Source organism: Prionailurus viverrinus, chromosome D1 (assembly GCF_022837055.1).
Source record: "Prionailurus viverrinus isolate Anna chromosome D1, UM_Priviv_1.0, whole genome shotgun sequence".
Taxonomy (NCBI): domain Eukaryota; kingdom Metazoa; phylum Chordata; class Mammalia; order Carnivora; family Felidae; genus Prionailurus; species Prionailurus viverrinus.
The window spans coordinates 26,003,452-26,023,001 of record NC_062570.1 but is presented as its reverse complement, the minus strand read 5'-3'; the positions used below and the strand labels follow the sequence as shown (position 1 = coordinate 26,023,001).

The window sequence follows — 19,550 nt, the reverse complement described above, 5'->3', positions numbered from 1 at the left end:
GCCTGGCACAGTGCTTGGCATCCAGTAGGCACTTAATAAAAGTTGAATTAATGAACAAAAATAAATGAACAGATTGATAGTTGACTAAACCTGTTTTGGGGGGGGGGTGTTTTGTTTTTTGTCTTTTGATACCCTGAGAAATACTGGTGTATGATCACAAGTGTGAATACTTGTGATTGCTTGAATCCAAAGTAGGATACAGTGCTGAGTGCCTGTTTACTTCCAACCCTCTTACCTTTTTCAAAAGGTGTCCAAGCTACATAGAACCACAAAACCTAACAGGGGTCTCAGAATTCCTCCTCAAGAGACTCTCAGATGATCTATAAACCTGTGTTTTCTTTTAGGTCTTGTTCTTGTTTATTGTTTTTGTTGCCATTGCTACTTTTTAAGACTCAATTTAATTTGTATGTTAGTTTGGACTCTAAGAAATAGTTTTGGTCATATCAGAGAAGACCAGAATAAAATTAAAGATGACTGCCATTTAGTGAGAGAAAGAAAACAGTATGAACCATAGGTGATAATATGCAAAAAAGCAAAAGGTAAAATTTTTAAATTTCAGTCATTGACAAAAAGTAAATGCAATAGATGTTTTAGTAATACACGAATTAAGTAATTTAATGCTTTTTTTAAAGAATCACATTGGTCATATATGTATTTGAAAACTCAGCACTAAATTTGGCACTCAACACTAAAATTTTTAATCAACATTAAAAATTAGCATAGTTTTTTAAGTCAGCACTATAGTTGTAAATCATGATAATCAAGAGCCAGAAGGTAACTTGGCCCTGACTCATTGTCCTGTTAACGTATCCTGTGTTAAGAGGAATGTGAGGGAATTAGAGGTTCTTAACGACCCATTGAAGAGTGAAAAAAAAAACCAACAACACAAAAGAGCTTTTGTGAAGGAAGGTCAAGAAATGAGGTCTTCAACCCTGAAAAAGAAAGCTGAGGAGACAAATCTGATAATACACAGTTATTGAAGAATATTTAAGGAGGAAGACAACTTTTTTTTTTTGTACTTGCCAGAAAAAGAAACCTAGTGCAATATAATGAATATTAGCTTTGATAGATGGGAGTTTTTATTTGCATGTTCATCACTTCCTATGTGACCTCTCCAAGCACTAATATCCATGTGTGTGAAAAGAATACTAATAATCCCTTCTTAAGAGGATTTTTTTGATGTTATAATGAGATCCAATGTGCGAATGAGTCTGGCCCTGAGTATTTTTTTTTAATGTAAAACATAGCAAGACAGATGATTAGAATTAGGCCAAGACTTCTTGACTTAGTTTTATAGGAGGTACCATATAAATATATCTTTTTTCTCTAAATTAAAAAAAAAGATCAATATAATATATATGTACATGGTTTTAAAAAGTCAAATGGTGTGTACAGATGACTATTTTTCACTGTAAAATGAAAAATGCTCCACAACCCCCCTTCCTGATTTCTCCTTATTCTCTATTTCTGAATAGCATGCGTATGCTTTTATTTCTTGATTTTTCATTTTTAGGTAATTATTTTTACCTTCCTTTTGTGGTGAATAAAATTTAGCTTTCTTATCATCCCCACCCCAGTACCACACAAACTCACACTTCCCCTTCTTTCATGTTCAGAGTCTGGTTATGTCAGCATTTGGAGTTAAACCAGTATTCACTGTCTATATTGTAGTATTACAACCATGTAACTGTTATTCATGACTGTACATAATAGATACTAGACTTTATTTCCTTTCTGGAATAACTGTGTGTGTGTGTGTGTGTGTGTGTGTAGCAGATGCCCATTTTTGGCTTGCTAAGTTTCTGTTCATCACTAGTTTATCCCTGAAACTCTTTCACAGGACTATAAATGTTCTGTCAGTGTGTTCAGACTTATCAGGCAACGTGTTTGGTTTTTTTTTGGTCCCGTGAAAATATCCCTGCTGGAGCCTTATGCCCCACTACTCAGTACCTCAGTCCAGGCTGTTTGGTCTCTAGATGTGCAACACTGTGAACTCTTAACCCTCATTTTGGAAGTTCTATTCATTGCCTCCTGCAGGATCTCTTGTTGTCATCTCCCTTGTTTTTACTCCCTGCTTTGTGGTAGACATCTTTGGAAGCTTCTCCAGGAAAGTCGGACGGGAGGTAAATGTGTTGAGACTTTGATATGAAAATGCTCCTATTCTACTCTTGTATTTGATTGGTAGTTGACTACAGAATGTTAGCCTGTAAATAATTTTTCCCCATAATTTTGATGGTATCACACCATTGTCATCTAAGCAAAAATGCTGCAGCCATATGACATATTTTGTTTTGTTTGTATCCTTTCTGGATGCTTTTGAATTTAGAACCTACCTAGTGTTCAGTTTTCACATTGACCCATCTTGGAGTGGGTTCTTTTTCATTCTTTGCTGTGGACACTTGGTAGTCTTTCTCCATCTGGAAACTTCTGGGAAATTTTCTTGTTATTATTTCCTTGATGGTTCTCATTGCAGCTGAAATCCCATCCCTTTTCTTTATTCTCTTTCTGGGTTTATTGTAGCTCTTGAACTAACTCATTTTCTCACCTTCCTTGTCAGTTTCCACATACGGATTTCCTCCATCTCTTATTTACAAAAAAGTTATTTCCAGGAACAAACAAACTAAACTTTCTTCCTTCCTTCTGTCCTTCCCCCGTACCTTCCTCCTGCCTTTCTTGTTCTACTTTACAGCATCCTGTTCTTATCTCATGGATATAATCTCTGCTCTCTAGGAGAATATTACTGGTAATTATAGGTTTTGTTTTGTTTTGTTTTGTTTTAAATTGTTCTCTGCTTGTCACAGTATTTGTTCCTTCCTCATTTGGCAGCTCACCCTTATCAAGACTGCAAAATATTCAACAGATTTATGGAAGCAAGAAACAAAAATTCTTTTTTAAAAAATCATGTTTTATAAGTGTGATAGCATTTAGCTTCATTATGATTTAAAATAATCTGCCATGAACAGTTATAGAAACACTTAAGATTGGCTTTAGGTAAGCTTACAGTTTAAATGATATTTAGTCAAAGTCGTGCAGGGAAAGAAACCTATTAAACAAAAAAACTTAATAGTGCTGTAGACACCAATCTGTACATTTTACAGAGGGAATCGAGAGTATTGGTTAATATTGTGGGTGAATTAAGAGAACATCAGTAATATATATGGACAGTGTGTATTATGTGTGTGTATATATGTATATATGTATACATATATGAGATATACTATATGTGTATATATATTTTATGTATGGATACATATATACTGTATACACATGTATACATATATTAGTATAGTATGTATACAGCATGTCTAGCATATATATGTATACATACTAATATATGTATGTATATATACTGTATATATGGTATATGTGAATAATTATGTCAGCAAACTAAAATATATGGTACATAAAATATATAAAACATATATTCAATATAATTAAACACTGTTGGCAAGGTGCTATTCTTAGAATACAATGATAAACAAGATAGAATTCATTACCTCAAGGAACTTAAGTTTTAGAGGGGTTATGTATAAAATAGGCAATACTGTATATCTATCCATATAAATATATATAATAGACAGTATATATGTATATATTTCTCATCTGGTAAAGTATGTATGCCTCCTATATTTTTTATTTTTTATATTTTATATAAATAAATCTCCCAACATAAGTTTTATTTATATCCCTTACATATTTATCCCTTGTTGTGTAGTACATTTATGTCACCTGTTATATATAATGTCTCATGATAATGTAGGGACTTTGAAGCCAAACTACCTATATTAGCTATGTGACCTTGTGACCTTGGGCAAGTTCCTTTGCCTCTTAGGCTCAGTTTCATTGTGTCTAAAATAGACAATAATAGTACTTTTCTAGTAGGATTATTATGAATATTAAAGGAATAGAACTTAGGAGAAGGCCTGTTCCATAAGTGCTATTTATATGTGTTAATTACCCTTATTGTTATTGTTATTATGTATATCTGTGCATTTGCTTTTTTATGTTTTATCTATAATGTGTGTATGTGTGTATATACACTCACATATGTATCTTCTGTAGAAGCAAGAAACAAATTATTTTTTAAATCATGTTTAAATAAAGTGTTTATACCATTTAACTTCATTATGAATTAAAATAGCCTTGCATAAACTTTACAAAAACACTTAAAATTGGCTTTAGGTAAAGCTTACAATATATATTCATATATAACTTCTATATATTATGTTTATCTCCTCTAACTATATTCATATTTTTCCTACACAGTATATATTTTCCTTTATTATACAGATATAGATATTTTTCAACAATATATAGATATTTCCCTTACTAATTACATATGTAGCTCCCTTAGTTATTTAATCTTCCCTGTTGAACATTATATACTTTTACCTGCTATATATTATATATTGTACATGTATTGTACCATATATCTGTATAGAATATATATCTATATATATTTATATGGATATATATGTATTGTTTGTTTTATAAACACAAGTTCCTTGAGGCCATAAATTCTGTCTTGTTTATCACTGTATTCTCAGAATAGAACCTTGCTAATAGTAAATGTTCAATAATATATATTGAATATATATATTATATATTTTATGCACCATGTATTTTATAGCTTGCTGGTGTATGTATACGTATATAGAATGTATATCCTAATATTATTTTCTTTATTCCTAATATATATTACCTACAATGCATGCCCACATGTTTTACATATATTGTTTACTATATACATATTTCCCATTCTATATAATATATAATTCCTTGTGATAGATCTCCTGCTATCTAATGTGTTTTTATATTCTAGCGTCCTCTACATAATTTGAGTGTTAATCTCCCGTTATGTATCTCTCTTCATCCAGACTTTTTAAGATTTTAACATTCACATTTCCTAATTCCTTAAATTCTTGAAAAACATAATTTTTGATAGTGTTCTCTTATGTTATTTAACATTTTCCCTAATTTACCTATTTGATATGTTTTATGGTGTTTTTAAGTTTTTAGTTTAATTCCAGTATAGTTAGGCATACAGTGTTATATTAGTTTCAGGTGTACAATATAGCGATTCAACAATTCTGTACCCACTTACTCAGTGCTTGTTATGATAAGTGTACTCTTTAGTCCCCATCACCTATTTCACTCATCCCCCCACCCACCTCTCTAGTAACCATCAGTTCTCCATAGTTAAGACCCTCTTTCTTGGTTTGTTTCTCTCTGTTGTTGTTTTTTTTTTTTTTCCTTCACTTGTTTATTTTGTTTTATAAATTCAACATTTGAGTGAAATCATGGTATTTGTCTTTCTGACTTATTTTGCTTAGCGTTATACTCTCTGGCTACATCTGTATTGTTCCAAATGACAAGATTTCATTCCTTCTAATGGATAAATAATATTCTTGTGTGTGTGTGTGTGTGTGTGTGTGTGTGTGTGTGTGTGTCTGTATATATACATACCACATCTTGTTTATCCATTCGTCTACAGACGGATACTTGTGCTGCTTCCATAATTTGGCTATTATACATAATGCTTCAATAAACATAGGGGTGCATGTATCCCTTTGAATTTGTGTTTTGTATTTTAGGGTCAATATCCAGTAGTTTGATTATTGGATTGTAAGGTAGTTGTATTTTTAACTTTTTGAGGAACCTCCATACAGTTCCACAATGGCTACACCAGTTTGCATTCCTTGGTGGAATTTTTCCCCCCAATTTTGAACATTAGTGTGAAGCCCACCCATTTACATGAATCTTTGTGAAAATCTAGTTTTGTTTTTTTTTTTTTTTTGGATAAAGACCTGACAGTGGAATTCTTGGAAATCAAAGGGCACTAAAATTTTCTTCCCGATATGCCAAAATTTCTAAGCTGTGAAGATTTATGCAGTGTGTGCTCTGCTGAATACGACAGTGCTCACTCACCTCATGGCACTGCTGACTAAAATTCTCCTTTAGCTTTTAAAAACATTTTTACAATTAGATATGTGAATAAAATGGAATCTTTGGTTGTTTTGATTTGCATTTCCTATAAAGTATATTTGTGAAGTACTTTAATATTTCCCTTCCTTCATCTACCCACCACCCCAAATTGTAAGATTTTACATGTTTTCTGAACACATTTATCAAGCTTCCCACCTGTACATGGTCTCCAGACCAGCCCCACTTCTGTCTGTGTGTCTGCCTTTCCTACTTAAGAATGTTAGGAGGGAACAAAAGTTCCACCTGCGGTTGAAGGAGCAGGGACTTTGGAGCCATGCCGACCTTGATTTGAGACAAGCACTTCTTGTCTTTGTAACCTGGACACACCTTGGCTCTCTCCTCCATAAAGTGGGGAGTGGCAACACTGTGCTGGGTAGGGCCGTTAGGGGAACTTGATGAGATCCCTGTAGAAGCATGTTCAGGGCTCCTGGATGGCTCAGTCGGTTGAACTCGGCTGACTCTTGATTTCGACTCAGATGATGGTCTCATGGTTCCTGAGTTCAAGCCCCGCATGGGTCTCTGCGCTGACAGCAAGGAACCTGCTTGGGATTCTTTGTCTTTCTCTGTATCTCTCTCTCTCTCTCTGCCCCTCCCCTGTTCACTCTCTCACACTCTTTCTCAAAATAAATAAATAAAACATAAAGAAAGAAAGAAAGAAAGAAAGAAAGAAAGAAAGAAACAAACAAACAAAGAAAGAAACAAAGAAAGAAAGAAAGCAAACAAGCATCTTCAACAGTGCTTCTAGCTGCCAGCCTCTTTCTTCTCAGATTCACATTGGTCTCTTGGGCTCATATGCCGACCACAGTTTAACCTTCATTACTGTTTCATATAACAGTCTTAAACTTCTGTCTCCTATTTATTGTCTTTAATGGCTTCAGTCCCTATACACTGTAGGTAGGGGCACTTTGAGAAATGTAGGTAATACCTCTGTGTGTTTATCTGATCTCACTTGGATCTAAGCTGATCATGTTTTCTTTCCAAAACTGTTGTGCCCTGTTATTTTAATCTCTCTATATATGCATAGAATTGTTTAAAGCAAATAAGATAACCCAGGATATTAGGATTTGGAATAGGCTTTCTCTTCTAAAAGCACATTTTTTACTCAAATATTCTCTGTCCTTGGTGCCCACTGCAATTCTTCTTTTAACTGTTTAGGCTTGTGAAATACTGTTTTCTTTTATAAAAGAAAAGTTTAAGTCCTCTCCTGTTAGCGTCTCTGTTACAAGTAGAATATCATAAGTTCATGATATCATGTGTTGAGAAATTAGCTTTTATGGAGGACTTACTTCACTGGTGTCCTTGAAACTAGATGTCTGATATTGAGGAGGGCACCTTTTGGGATGAGCACTGGGTGTTGTATGGAAACCAACTTGACAATAAATTTCATATATTGAAAAAAAAAGAAACTAGATGTCTGACAGCCAGGAGCAAATATTCCTAAAGATTTTCATTCATTCATTCATTTTTTTATTTTTTAAAAATATGTATTTTTGAGAGCAAGAGAGAGAGACAGAGTGTGACCGGGGGAGGGAGAGAAACACTGAGTCTAAAGCAGGTTCCAGACTCTGAGCTGTCAGCACAGAGCCCAACACCGGGCTGGAACCCACGAGGAGTGAGATCATGACCTGAGCTGAAGTTGGACGCTTAACTGACAGAGCCACGCAGGCGCCCCTCCTAAAGACTTTTAAAAACTAAGACTGTTTTTTAGAACCAGTCCTGTCAGAAATGTTCATTTCTTACTGCATCTGCCTTACACTTTTTTCTTAGAATTCTGTAGATGTGATTACTGTATGCAGAGTATGTAATTCATAATATTCTTCTGACATTTCTGTGGTAATAATAATATTCAAACCTAAACAGCAACAAAAAAATTTGCTGGAGTTTGTATGGTTTCTTTTTCTTTTTTTCTATTGAAATCTTAAAAGTTAATTAGCACTTTCAGTCTCTAAACTGCTACATACTGTTTTCTTTTTGTTAATACGTTCTATTGCATTTTCCAGAACGCTGGAGTTCCTGATGAGACACTTGTCTCTTCTAGCTGACTATTGTTCCATCACAAATATGCATGCAAAAAACCTAGCAATTGTTTGGGCTCCAAACCTGCTAAGGTAAGATGCATTTGACTTATGACCTTAAGTAGAATTTGTCATCTTAAATGAAAGTGTTCCTTCGGTGTTCCATGAGGACAGTTTTTAAAAGTAAAACCCATATGCTGTTCTTATGAGCATCTCCTTAAAAGAGGCAAGCGGAGCTTAACCAAGGTGCTAAAAGTATGCTTTCTTCCTCTGTGGTTTACACATTTAAAAAAAATAATGCTCTTTGAGACTGCTATCTTTGGGGTTCTCTGATGGTAATGTTGGTTACCCCCCAGATCGAAACAGATAGAATCTGCCTGCTTCAGTGGGACAGCAGCTTTTATGGAAGTGAGAATTCAGTCTGTGGTGGTTGAATTCATCCTGAATCACGTAGACGTCCTCTTCAGTGGGAAAATCAGTGCTGTCATTCAGGATGGAGCAGGTACGGCTCACACGGATTTTGTTTACTACAAGGAACATGTATCTGTTCTTATAAAGGGATGGAAAACTGCATTTCTTATCTCAGTGTAATAATAAATCTGTCTTTGGTAGAAAGCAGCTAATTTATGTCCACTTCTCAAAATGCATAGCTTAATAGTTATTTTGTGTGTGCTTAGTGAGTACTACATATTAGACCTATTATGTAAGTTCATGACACATTAAAAAATATGTCATTTATTGATGTATATAAAGATATGCTATGGAGCAGCAAAAACAATTTTTTCCAAAACCAAAGAGATCTCACTGATACCCGGTCTTGCTTGGTATCTTTTCAGAAAGGAAAACAGTTAAATTATTTAAGGAATTAAAATATCTATATTTATATATATTTATATGTCATTGTTAACAACCTGCTATGTCACCTTCTTTTCCTCATTCAGTATAATGCCCTATTGTTTTTGCCATTTAAAAAACTTAATGAAGAAAATTTAAAACAACACAGATAGGCAGATAGATGGAGACTGATGTACAGACAGACACTCACACATATTTATATTTTTTTATCTATGCCAAAAATCTTTACTCTTTTCATTGCTTTTCTTTCTTTCCAAAGCTTCTCTGTCGAGACCCAAGTCCCTGCTGGTTTCCTCTCCATCCACCAAGCTGCTGACATTGGAGGAAGCCCAGGCACGAACGCAAGCTCAGGTCACTTCTCCAATTGTGACTGAAAATAAATATATTGAAGTAGGAGAAGGACCCGCTGCGCTTCAGGGAAAGTTTCATACCATAATTGAGTTTCCACTTGAAAGGTAAAATTCATTGAATCCTCTTTAATAATGTGATTTTCATGGCCAAGTGTTCTTCTTTTTTTAACTTTTGTATTTTAGTATTATTGTATCGATGTTGAGCTAGTCCCAGAAAAACCCATTCATTTGATTACAGATGATATTTCATAGGGAATGACACAAATGATTCTCGAAAAGCATGACAACATCATGTCATTTTGAAGAAGATGAAAGTTAATCATAGACGGTGAACTGTTAGGAAAAGTAATACACTTCTACTATGTAGGGTTTGATTTTCTCTCTGAGATACTTATTTAGACATAAACTGGGTTGGAACAGATTACTCAGGAAATAATGGACGGATAATGAATGACTTGTTTGACATTAAGTTTAGAATAGGCAGAACTTCTCAGTGTGACCTCCCAACCAGCATGAAGAGATGAATGCATAATATTCCTGTGTGTGTGTGTGTGTGTGTGTGTGTGTGTGTGTGTATGTGTGTGTGCGTGTGTACACACCGCATCTTCTTTATGCATTCATCTCTTGATGGACACTTGGGCTGCTTCCACATCTTGGCTATTGTAAATAATGCTGCAGTAAACCTAAGAGTGCACATGTCTTTCAAATTAGTGTTTTTGTTTTTTTGGGTGAGTATCCAGAGGTGGAATTACTAGATCGTATGGTGCTTCTATTTTGAATTTTTTGAGGAACCCTCATACCATTTCCCACAATGGCTGCACTAATTTATATTCCCACCAGCAGTGCAATGAGGAGTCCCTTTTCTCCACTTCCTTGCCAACACTGGTCATTTCTTCTCTTTTTGACACTCGCTATTCTGACTGGTATGAGGTTGTATCTCATTGTGCTTTTGATTTGCATTTCCCTGGTGATGAGTGATGTTGAGCATATTTTCAGGTGTCTGTTGGCCATCTGGATGTCTTTTGGGGGGAAAGGTCTTTTCAGGTCCTCTGCCTATTTTTTAATTGGATTGTCTTTTGGGTGTTGAGTTGTAGGATTTTGAAATATATTTTGAATGTTAATCCCTTATTGGATATATCATTTGCAAATATCTTCTCCCATTTAGTAGGTTATCTTTTTGTCTTGTTGATGGTTTCCTTCACTGAGCAAGTTCTTAAGTTTGATGTGGTCTCAATTGCTTATTTTTGCTGTTGATGCCCTTGCCTGAGGAAATACTCAGAAAAGTACTGTTAAGGCTGATGTCCAGGAGATTACTGCCTATATTTTCTTTTAGGAGTTTTATGGCTTCAGGCCATACATTTAGATCTTTAATCTATTTTGAGTCTATTTTTGTGTGTGGTGATAGAAAATGGTCTAGTTTCAGTCTTTCACATGTAGCTGTCCAGTTTTCCCAGCACCATTTGTTGAAGAGACTGTCATTTCTCCATTGTGTTTCTTGCCACCTTTGTCATGGATGAATTGACTGTATATGCATAAATTTCTTTCTGGGCTGCCTGCTGTCCTGTTGAACTGTGTGTTGCTTTTGGTGCCAGTATACCGTACAATTTTGATATCAGGGACTGTGATAGCTCCAGCTCTGTTCTTCCTCAAGATTGCTGTGGCTGATCAGGGTCTTTTGTGGTTCCTTACAAAGTTTAGGATTTTTTTTGTTGTTGTTGTTCTTGTGTGATGAATACTATTGGTATTTTGATTGGGATTATGTTAAATCTGCAGTTTGTTTTAGGTAGTATACACATTTTAACAGCATTAATTCTTCCAATCATAAGCATGGTGTGTCTTCTCATTTGTTGGTGTCATCTTTAATTTTTTTCACTAACGTCTTGTAATTTCCAAAGTATAGGTGTTTCATGTCCTTGGTAAATTTATTCCTAGGCATTCTATTCTATTTGATGCAACCATCTTTTTGATGGTTTTTTTAAATTTATTTTTCTGCCAGTTTGTTACTAATGTAAAAAAAAACAGCTGAAGATTTCTGTATATTAATTTTGTATCTGCAACTTACTGAATTCATTCATTAGTTCTACTAGTTTTTTGGTGGAATCTAGGGTTTTCTATGTATGCTATCATTTCATCTGCAAACAATGACAGTTTTACTTCTTCCTTGCCAATTTGGATGCCTGCCTGCCTCCTGTCTGTCTGTCTTTCTCTCTCTCTCTCTCTCTTTCTCTTTCTTTTTCTCTTTTTTCTTTTTTTCTCTCTCTCTTTCTCTCCTCTTTCTGTCTTTCTCTCCTTCTTCCTTTCCTTCCTTTTCCCCTTCCTTTCCTTTCCTTCTTGTGTGAGTGCTTATAGCTAGCACTTCCAGTACTGTGTTGAATAAAAGTGGTAAGTGCATCCTTGTCTTGTTCCTGATCTTACAGGAGAAACTTTCAGCTTTTCACCATCAAGTGTGACGTTATCTGTGGGTTTGCTGTGTATGGCCTTTGTTATGATGAGATATGTTCCCTCCAAACCCACTTTCTTGAGAGTTATTATCATGAACAGATGTTGAGTTTTGTCACATGCTTTTGGTGCATCTGTTGAGATGTGCATGTGATTTTTATTCTTCATTTTGTTAATGTGGTCTATCATGTTGATTGATTTGCAGCTGAGTCATCCTCTCATTGCTGAAATAAATCTCACTTTATCTTGCTCATTGATCCTTTTACTGTGTTGTTGAACTCAATTTGCTAATATTTTGTTGAGGATTTTTGCTTCTGCGGTCATCAGGGATATTGGTCTATGATTTTCTTTTTTTTTTTTTTTTGCAGTGTCTTCACCTGGTTTTATAGTAGTGCTGGCCTTGTAGAATAGATTTGGAAACATTTCCTCATTTATTTGTTTGGAATAGTTGGAGAAGGATAGGTAGTTTTTTTATTTTCTGTCTGGATGGATCTATTCATTAATGTAAGTAGAGTGTTAGAAGTCCCTGACTGTTATTGTATTACTGTCATTTTCTCCCTTTATGTTTGTTAATATTTGTTTTGTGTATTTAGATACTTCTGTGTTGGTTGCATAGATACTTACAATTGTTATAGCATCTGAGTTGGATTGATTCCTTTATTATTATGGAATGCCCTCTTTGTCTCCTGTTACAGTCTTTTTTTTAAAGTATGTTTTTTTATGTAAATTTTGCAACCCCAACTTTTTTTTTTCACTTCCATTTACATGGGATATCTTTCTCCATTTTTTTCACTTTCCATCTGTCTGTTTTAACATGTGAAGTGACTGTCTTGTAGGCAGCACAGAAATAGATCTTGTTTTGTTTTTTTTTTTTATCCATTCAATAACCCTTTGTCTTTTGATTGGAGCATTTAGTCTATTTAGGTTTAAAGCAGTTACTGGTAGGTTGTACTTATTGCCATTTTGTTCATTGTATTCTGGTTATTTTCTTAGTTCTTTGTTTCTTTCTTTTTCTCTTGCTCTCTTTCCTTGTGATTTAATGACTCTTTAGTGTTGTGCTTGGATTCCTTTCTCTTTTGTGTGTGTTCATCTATTATGGGATCTTGGTTTGTAGGCTTGAGGTTCATATATAATACCCTATGTATATAGCATTTTATATTGAGTGGATGGTCACTTAAGTTAAAACACCACATTTTTACTCCTTCCTCTACATTTTATGTATATGACATCATATTTTACATCTTTCTATTTGTGAGTCTCTTAACTAATTTTTTAAGTATACTTAATTTTGCTACTTTTTTCTTTCAACCTTCACACTAGCTTTATAAATGATTGATCTTTATGTTTGCTTTTACCTGTGAAATTTTTTCCTTTAATCATTTCTGTTCTAGTTATGGCCTTTTCTACTTAAAAAAAAAGGCTTTGTATCATTTCTTGTATGGCTAGTTTTGTAGGGAACTTCTTTAACTTTTGTTTGTCTGGGAAAGTCTATCTCTTCTGAATGAGCCTTGTCAGGTAGAATGTTCTTGGCTGTAGATTTTTTCCTTTCAGCACTCTGAATATATCATTTCACTTCTTTCTGGCCTGAAAAATGCCTGCTAAAAAGTCAGCTGATAGCCTTATGGGGTTTCCCTTGTATGTAACTATTTGTTTTTCTGTTGCTGCTTTTAAGATTCTCTCCTTACCTTTAATTTTTCCTATTTTAACTATTATGTGTCTTTGTGCGGACCACCTTGGGAGGCTTTTGGGCTTCCTGGACCTGGATGTGTGTTTTATTCCCTGCGTTAGGGAAGTTTTCAGCTATTACTTCTTCAAATACGTTTTCTGCCCCCCTGCTTTTCTCCTTTTGGGACCCCCATAATGCAAATGTTAAGATGCTTGATGTTTTCCAGAGGCCCTTTTGCCTACTGTCATTTTAAAAATTTTTTTCTTTTTGCTGTTCAGCTTATGTGGTTTCTGCCACCCCGTCTTCCAAATTGCTGATCCATTCTTCTGCGTCCTCTGATCTGCTGTTGATCCCCTCGAGCGTATTTTTCATTTCAGTTATTCTGTTTTTTTCAGCATTTTTGGTTCTCTTTTCAATTTTTTATCTCTTTGTTGCAGTTCTCACTGACTTCATCCACTCCCCTTCGAAGTCCAGTGAGCATCTGTGACCATTACTTTGCATTGTTTATTAGGTAGATTACTTATCTCTGTTTTGTTTAGTTCTTTTTCTGAGGTTTTGTCCTGTTATCTCATTTGGAACATAGTCCTCTGTCTCCTCATTATTCTTTCTCTGTATTGAGTAGTCAGCTGTCTCCCGGGCCTAAGGTAGTAGCGTTATTAGAAGGCATCTTGTGTCGGGGCGCCTGGGTGGTTAGCGTCCGACTTCAGCCAGGTCACGATCTCGCAGTCCGTGAGTTCGAGCCCCGCGTCAGGCTCTGGGCTGATGGCTCAGAGCCTGGAGCCTGTTTCTGATTCTGTGTCTCCCTCTCTCTCTGCCCCTCCCCCATTCATGCTCTGTCTCTCTCTGTCCCAAAAATAAATAAACGTTGGAAAAAAAAAAAAAAAAGAAGGCGTCTTGTGGAGCCCAGTATTGCAATCCTTCCTGGTCACCAGAACCAGGTGCTCTGGGGTGTCCCCTCTGTGGGTTGTGTGTGCTCTGCTGTTGTGAGTGGGTGGGGACTGCTGTGGATGTGCTGGTGGCCGGGGCTGGCCCTCAGTCCAGCTGCCTACAGTGACCAGCCATGACCACTGTGGGCACACTGGTGGGCACAGCTGGACTTCAGTGTGGTGGTCTGAGAGGCCTGGCTGTAGCTGCTGTGGGAATGCTTGGTGAGGGGCGACCTTTGGTGCAGCTGGTTAAGAGGCCTCTGTAGCTACTGCCGGTGTGCTGGTGGCCGGGGTGGCTCCCTCCCTCCCTGGGGCAGGAATTGCTTTGGATTTGGATGGGCCCCATCCTGACCAAGGCTGCCTGCTAGGTGCGGGAGGAGCCACTTTGGAGGAGTGCCAGCAGGGACAGGTGGGTTGGGTGGGACTAGTCTGAAGGGAATACTACTGGGCATAGTGTTAGCAAGGTAGATGGATAGTGTCAGAACTGGCTTCTGCCAGTGCTGGGCCAGCGAGACTGAAGGAGGGGGAAAAAAAAAAGATGCCTACCAGCATTTTCCATAATCTCTTCAAAAATTTCTTTCTAGAATAGTAGTCAAGAGAGTAGATACTGGGTTCCAACCCTGCCTCCATTATTTACTAGTTTTATAACATTAAGGAAGTTACTTAAAATTAGTGTCATAGTTTCCTCAGCCTTACAATGAGAATATTAGTACTTTCCTCATATGGTTATTTTTAATTTAGATGAGCTATTACATATAAGGCAGTTAGCACAGTGCCTGCCTTTCAATATATGCTAGTTATCATTTGTAATACTTTTCTTTTTGGTGTATTTTTTTTCTAATTTTTAAAAAATGTTTATTTATTTTTGAGAGAGAGGGAGAAGAGTGAGACAGAACATAAGTGGGGGGAGGGGCAGAGAGAGAGGGAGACCAGAATCTAAACCAGGCTCTAGGCTCTGAGTAGTCAGCACAGAGCCCGATGTGGGGCTCAAACTCATGAGCCATGAAATCATGACCTGAGCCAAAGTTGGACACTTAACCAACTGAGCCACCCAGGTGCCCCTCTTTTTGGTTGAATTCTGTTTACTTACATGTAAAATAATTTTCTTTAACTCTTTTATTTTTAGAGTTTTAATAATTCCTACGTCCAAATATTTCTTATTCTCAACTTATTTCACTTACTGTGAGGTTAGATCTAAATATAAAAACCTGTATAAAAATTACCTTTGTGACTAGTTATTAATATTAAAATTGAGGGGTGCCTGGTTGGGTCAGTCAGTTGAGTGTCTAGCTCTTGATTCCGGCTTAGATTGTGATCTCAGGGTTGTGGGATCGAGCCCCACATCAGGCTTTGCGCTAGAGTGGAGCCTGCTTGAGATTCTCTCTCTCTCTCCCCCCCTCTGCTCCTACCCCTGACTCGTGGTCTCTCTCTCCCTCTCTCTCTCTCTGTCTCCCTCTCTCTCTGTCTCTGTCTCTCTCTCTCTCTCCAAAATAAAAAACAAACCTATACATTTTATTTCCATTTCATGCTTTAGCTGCACAGTTTAGGTGCACATACACGTATGTATGTGTATGTGTATGTTTTCAGCTGTGCCTCTCTAGGCTCTTTGGTTCTTTCCATCATTTGTACATTTCCTGTAAGTAAGGATAGCTCCTGGGATATCTTAACACAGGTTATTTTCTCTCTTACAGGAGGAGGCCTCAAAATAAAATGAAAAAATCTCCCGTGGGCAGCTGGCGGTCCTTTTTCAACTTGGGGAAATCATCATCTGTTTCTAAGCGGAAGTTGCAGCGGAATGAGAGTGAGCCTTCTGAGATGAAAGCCATGGCTCTGAAAGGTTGGTGCTCTCCTGCCCTTCCTGTGCTCTGCTGCCGGGACAGCAGCCCACACGGCCGCTCCGCACTGCCCGTCCCGTGGCGCACTCTGGGTCTGTAGTCAGTGTATTGTTATACTGTGTTTCTGTATGGTGTGTCCACGGTTGTGGTGCTACCCCTGAATTGTCTTCTTTTATGCGCAGACACATACATAAACACGTAGAAGTACCCAGTTTCTTGTGGAAACTGTGTAGATTATATAGAGTGAGAATGTGGTTAAAATTCACAACATACTCATAGCATAGTTTTGTATATTGCTGTTAATACAAAATAACTGCCGTGGTGTTAAGTTTATTCATGTACATTTATATAGATTTAAAATGTGATAAAACCATGTTTCAACATGCCTTTTAAGTTTATGACTCTTACAACCAAGGAATCTATCTTTTTCCTGGGTAATTCATTGATGAGAGTATCTTATTATATTAAAGAAATCACTTACTGTTGTTGAAAATACTACTCGTAACAATAGTTTAAAATCCATCATCTGCTGACATTGACAGCTTCTGAATCTAGGAAGGATAGTAGTGCTTGAATGTTAGAAATACAACGTTCAGTTCATTTAATTCATCATTCGGTTTGCCGTCATGTACTAAGTAAGCATATACTAGATATATTGATAGCAGCCTCTCAGATAAAAAGAAAATTAAGATACTGCCCCTACCTTCGGAGACTTACTTGGGAAATCATATGTGTAAGAAGATAAGTTTCATTCAGAATCATAGCAATTGAGGTAGATGTTTGTGTGAGGTATTTATGGTAGGACATGCCAATTTGTATAGGGAAAGGGACTAGTAGTCAGAAATACACCCTTTGACTTGGTTTTTTGCAAGATAAGTAGGGATTCATGTGATCACCAAGAGGCTGAGAAAGGTATTTCAGGAAATGAGAGTAAGGTGTGTGCTCATGTGTGGAGCAGGGAACTTGGCTGGGTACATTATGGTACAAAAAGAGGTTTTGGTCCCTAGGGGCTTTGTGTGCTTGTCAGAGTTTTGGTTTTGTCTTCCATTCCTTTGGGGGTTATCAAGTGGCTTTAATAATGTAACACGATCACACTTGCATTGAAGAAAGATGACTTCAGCAGCAGTATAGGGAATATATGGGGAGAGAAGAAGACTGGAGACTGGACAGTAATTAGGAGACAGTTACAATTGTACAACCAAGAAACAAACAGTGAGTGTCTGGAGTAAGCAGTGACAGTAGAAGTGGGAAATAGATTTGAGATATTTAGGAAGCAGAATCTACAAGGCTGAGTGACCAAAGGATTGTGAAGGATGAGAAAAAAAGAGGAGCAAAGATCATTTTCAGTTCTCATTAAATGATTAGGGAGATGGCATTATTCATGTAGGGAGTAGTAGTCTGGGGAAGAAAAACGATGTGTTTATTTTGGACACGGTGAGTTGGACATGGCCAAGAGATGATTAGTAGTATGGATCTGGAATTCAGTAAAGGGGCTTAATATTAGTAGAAATATGGATTTGGAAGTCATCAGCAAATGCTCAAGGATGAAAACTCTGGAGAGAGATTTTATGGGAGAGCCTGTTGAGTGAGAGAAGCAGGTTGGGAACTGAGTCCGGAGACAAGCAGTGTTTAAAGGACTGGAAAAAGGAGAGTTGTTACGAAAAGAGTAAGAGGAAATGATTACAGAAGGATAGGCAGTGGACACACCTTACTCTCATTTCTGTGATCACCAGAAATCATGGAGGAGGGGTTTAAACAGAAAGTGTCACCAGTGTTGAGCGTGGCCAAGAGGTAAATGAGGATGATGATATTTAACAAATAAGATCCAACATACGTAATCAAGGCACTGTGTTAGTTTCCTAGGGCTGTCATAACAAGTTGCTACAAATTGGGTGACTTAAACCAACAGAAGTTTATCCCCTCATAGTTCTGTGGGCTAAAAGTCTGAAACTGAGGTGTCAGCAAGGCCATATACCCTTCAAAGGATCCAGGGAAGAATCTTCCCTCACCTCTTCCAGCTTCTGCTGGCTCTTGGTGGTGTCACTCTACTCCCTGCCTGTCTTTGTATGGCCTCCTCGGTCTCTGTGTCCTCTCTGCTTAGAAGGACACCAGTCATTAGATTTAGGTCTTACCCTAAGTCTAGTATGATGTCATCTTAAGATATCATGCTAGTCTTTAGGAAATACAACGGAAAGAAGTTTTAAAATTCATCCGTATTCTCAAGTTCATAATCTTTTAGAAGAGATTTTTCACATAGGAAACCATCTGAAAACAAGACAGCACCTTATATAATATAATGCTTAAATTGAATGTGATTGTCAAAATGTTAAGCTGTTCACTCTTGGCAGTTTAAATGTGTGTAGAGACGAACAGTGTTCCTTTCCTCTACATCTGTAGCAGTGAATAAAACTTCACGCTATTTGGATTTCCTTCTTCAGGTGGCAGGGCGGAAGGAACCCTCCGTTCAGCTAAGAGTGAAGAATCTCTTACTTCTCTCCATGCAGTCGATGGTAAGACTAAAAGCATCAATTGTTTTATTCTTTATTTCATTAAAGAACACAATTGAGGATATTTAATAAGTACATGCTTAATAAATAGGCTATAGACTATCATTTCCAAAGAATCCTAACATCTAGCATATTGATATTGATATTGATATTGTCCATTGATATTTTCATATAGTACCAGTCTCTCATTTCCTCACTTTGACATGATTGCTATTCAGTTTACGTAAAAATAGGTGAAATGTTTTAAGTTAACCATTTATATTTATTAATGCCCAGTGGAAAATGATGTTATTAGTATTTCTTGCTTTAGATTTCATGAAAGCACAGTCTCACAAAGTATAAAATGAAGCAGCTTTCAGACTAGTAGTCTTTTGTCTTGTAAATGGCTTAACCTGACATTAAATTTCATAGATCAGATTGATTATAGGCAGTCCTCATTATCTGAAGATATATCCTCAGTATGAGGAGAAGAAAACTTGCAAGTGAATCCTCTTAAAATGGCGACCAAAATTCTAGTAAAGAGTACAAAATGGTTTCACTGCAACTTGACAAAACTAAAAATCAGGAAAGTAAGTTTTTTAAGCCCCTACTTGGCAAAAGTCAGGTTATAGTTGCAGTTATGTACTGTGTTTTAGACTGAACAATGAACTGCAATATTAGAAGGACGTACAACTTTTTTGACAAAACCATATAATAGCAAATAGGACATCCTTTATTTCATGTTTGGCATATGCAGCAGGATTGTAAAGAAGGCCCTTTTGGGGGCTCCTGGGTGGTTCAGTCAGTTAAGCGTCAGACTCCTGATTTTGGCTTAGGTCATGATCTCATGGTTTTGGGATCCTGAGATTGAGCCCTGTGTTGGGCTCCATGCTCACTGTGGAGGCTGCTTAAGATTCTCTCTTGTTCCCTCCCTCTACCCCTCCCCCACTTGTACTCACTCACTTGCTCTGGCTCGCTCTCTCAAAAAAAAAA

At 36.8% G+C, this 19,550-nt stretch overlaps 1 protein-coding gene across 7 annotated transcripts in view; it reads left to right on the top strand.

The window, feature by feature from the left end:
- The window catches only part of ARHGAP32 (Rho GTPase activating protein 32), a 300,846-nt gene that overhangs the window by 269,940 nt on the left and 11,356 nt on the right, over positions 1–19,550 (top strand). For all 7 annotated transcript variants that reach the window (XM_047878217.1, XM_047878214.1, XM_047878218.1 and 4 more), the window contains 5 exons: positions 7,986–8,093; positions 8,357–8,502; positions 9,115–9,310; positions 15,928–16,073; positions 18,510–18,581. In XM_047878217.1, coding sequence (XP_047734173.1) covers positions 7,986–8,093; positions 8,357–8,502; positions 9,115–9,310; positions 15,928–16,073; positions 18,510–18,581 — 668 coding nt within the window. The remainder of the gene's footprint in view (positions 1–7,985; positions 8,094–8,356; positions 8,503–9,114; positions 9,311–15,927; positions 16,074–18,509; positions 18,582–19,550) is intronic.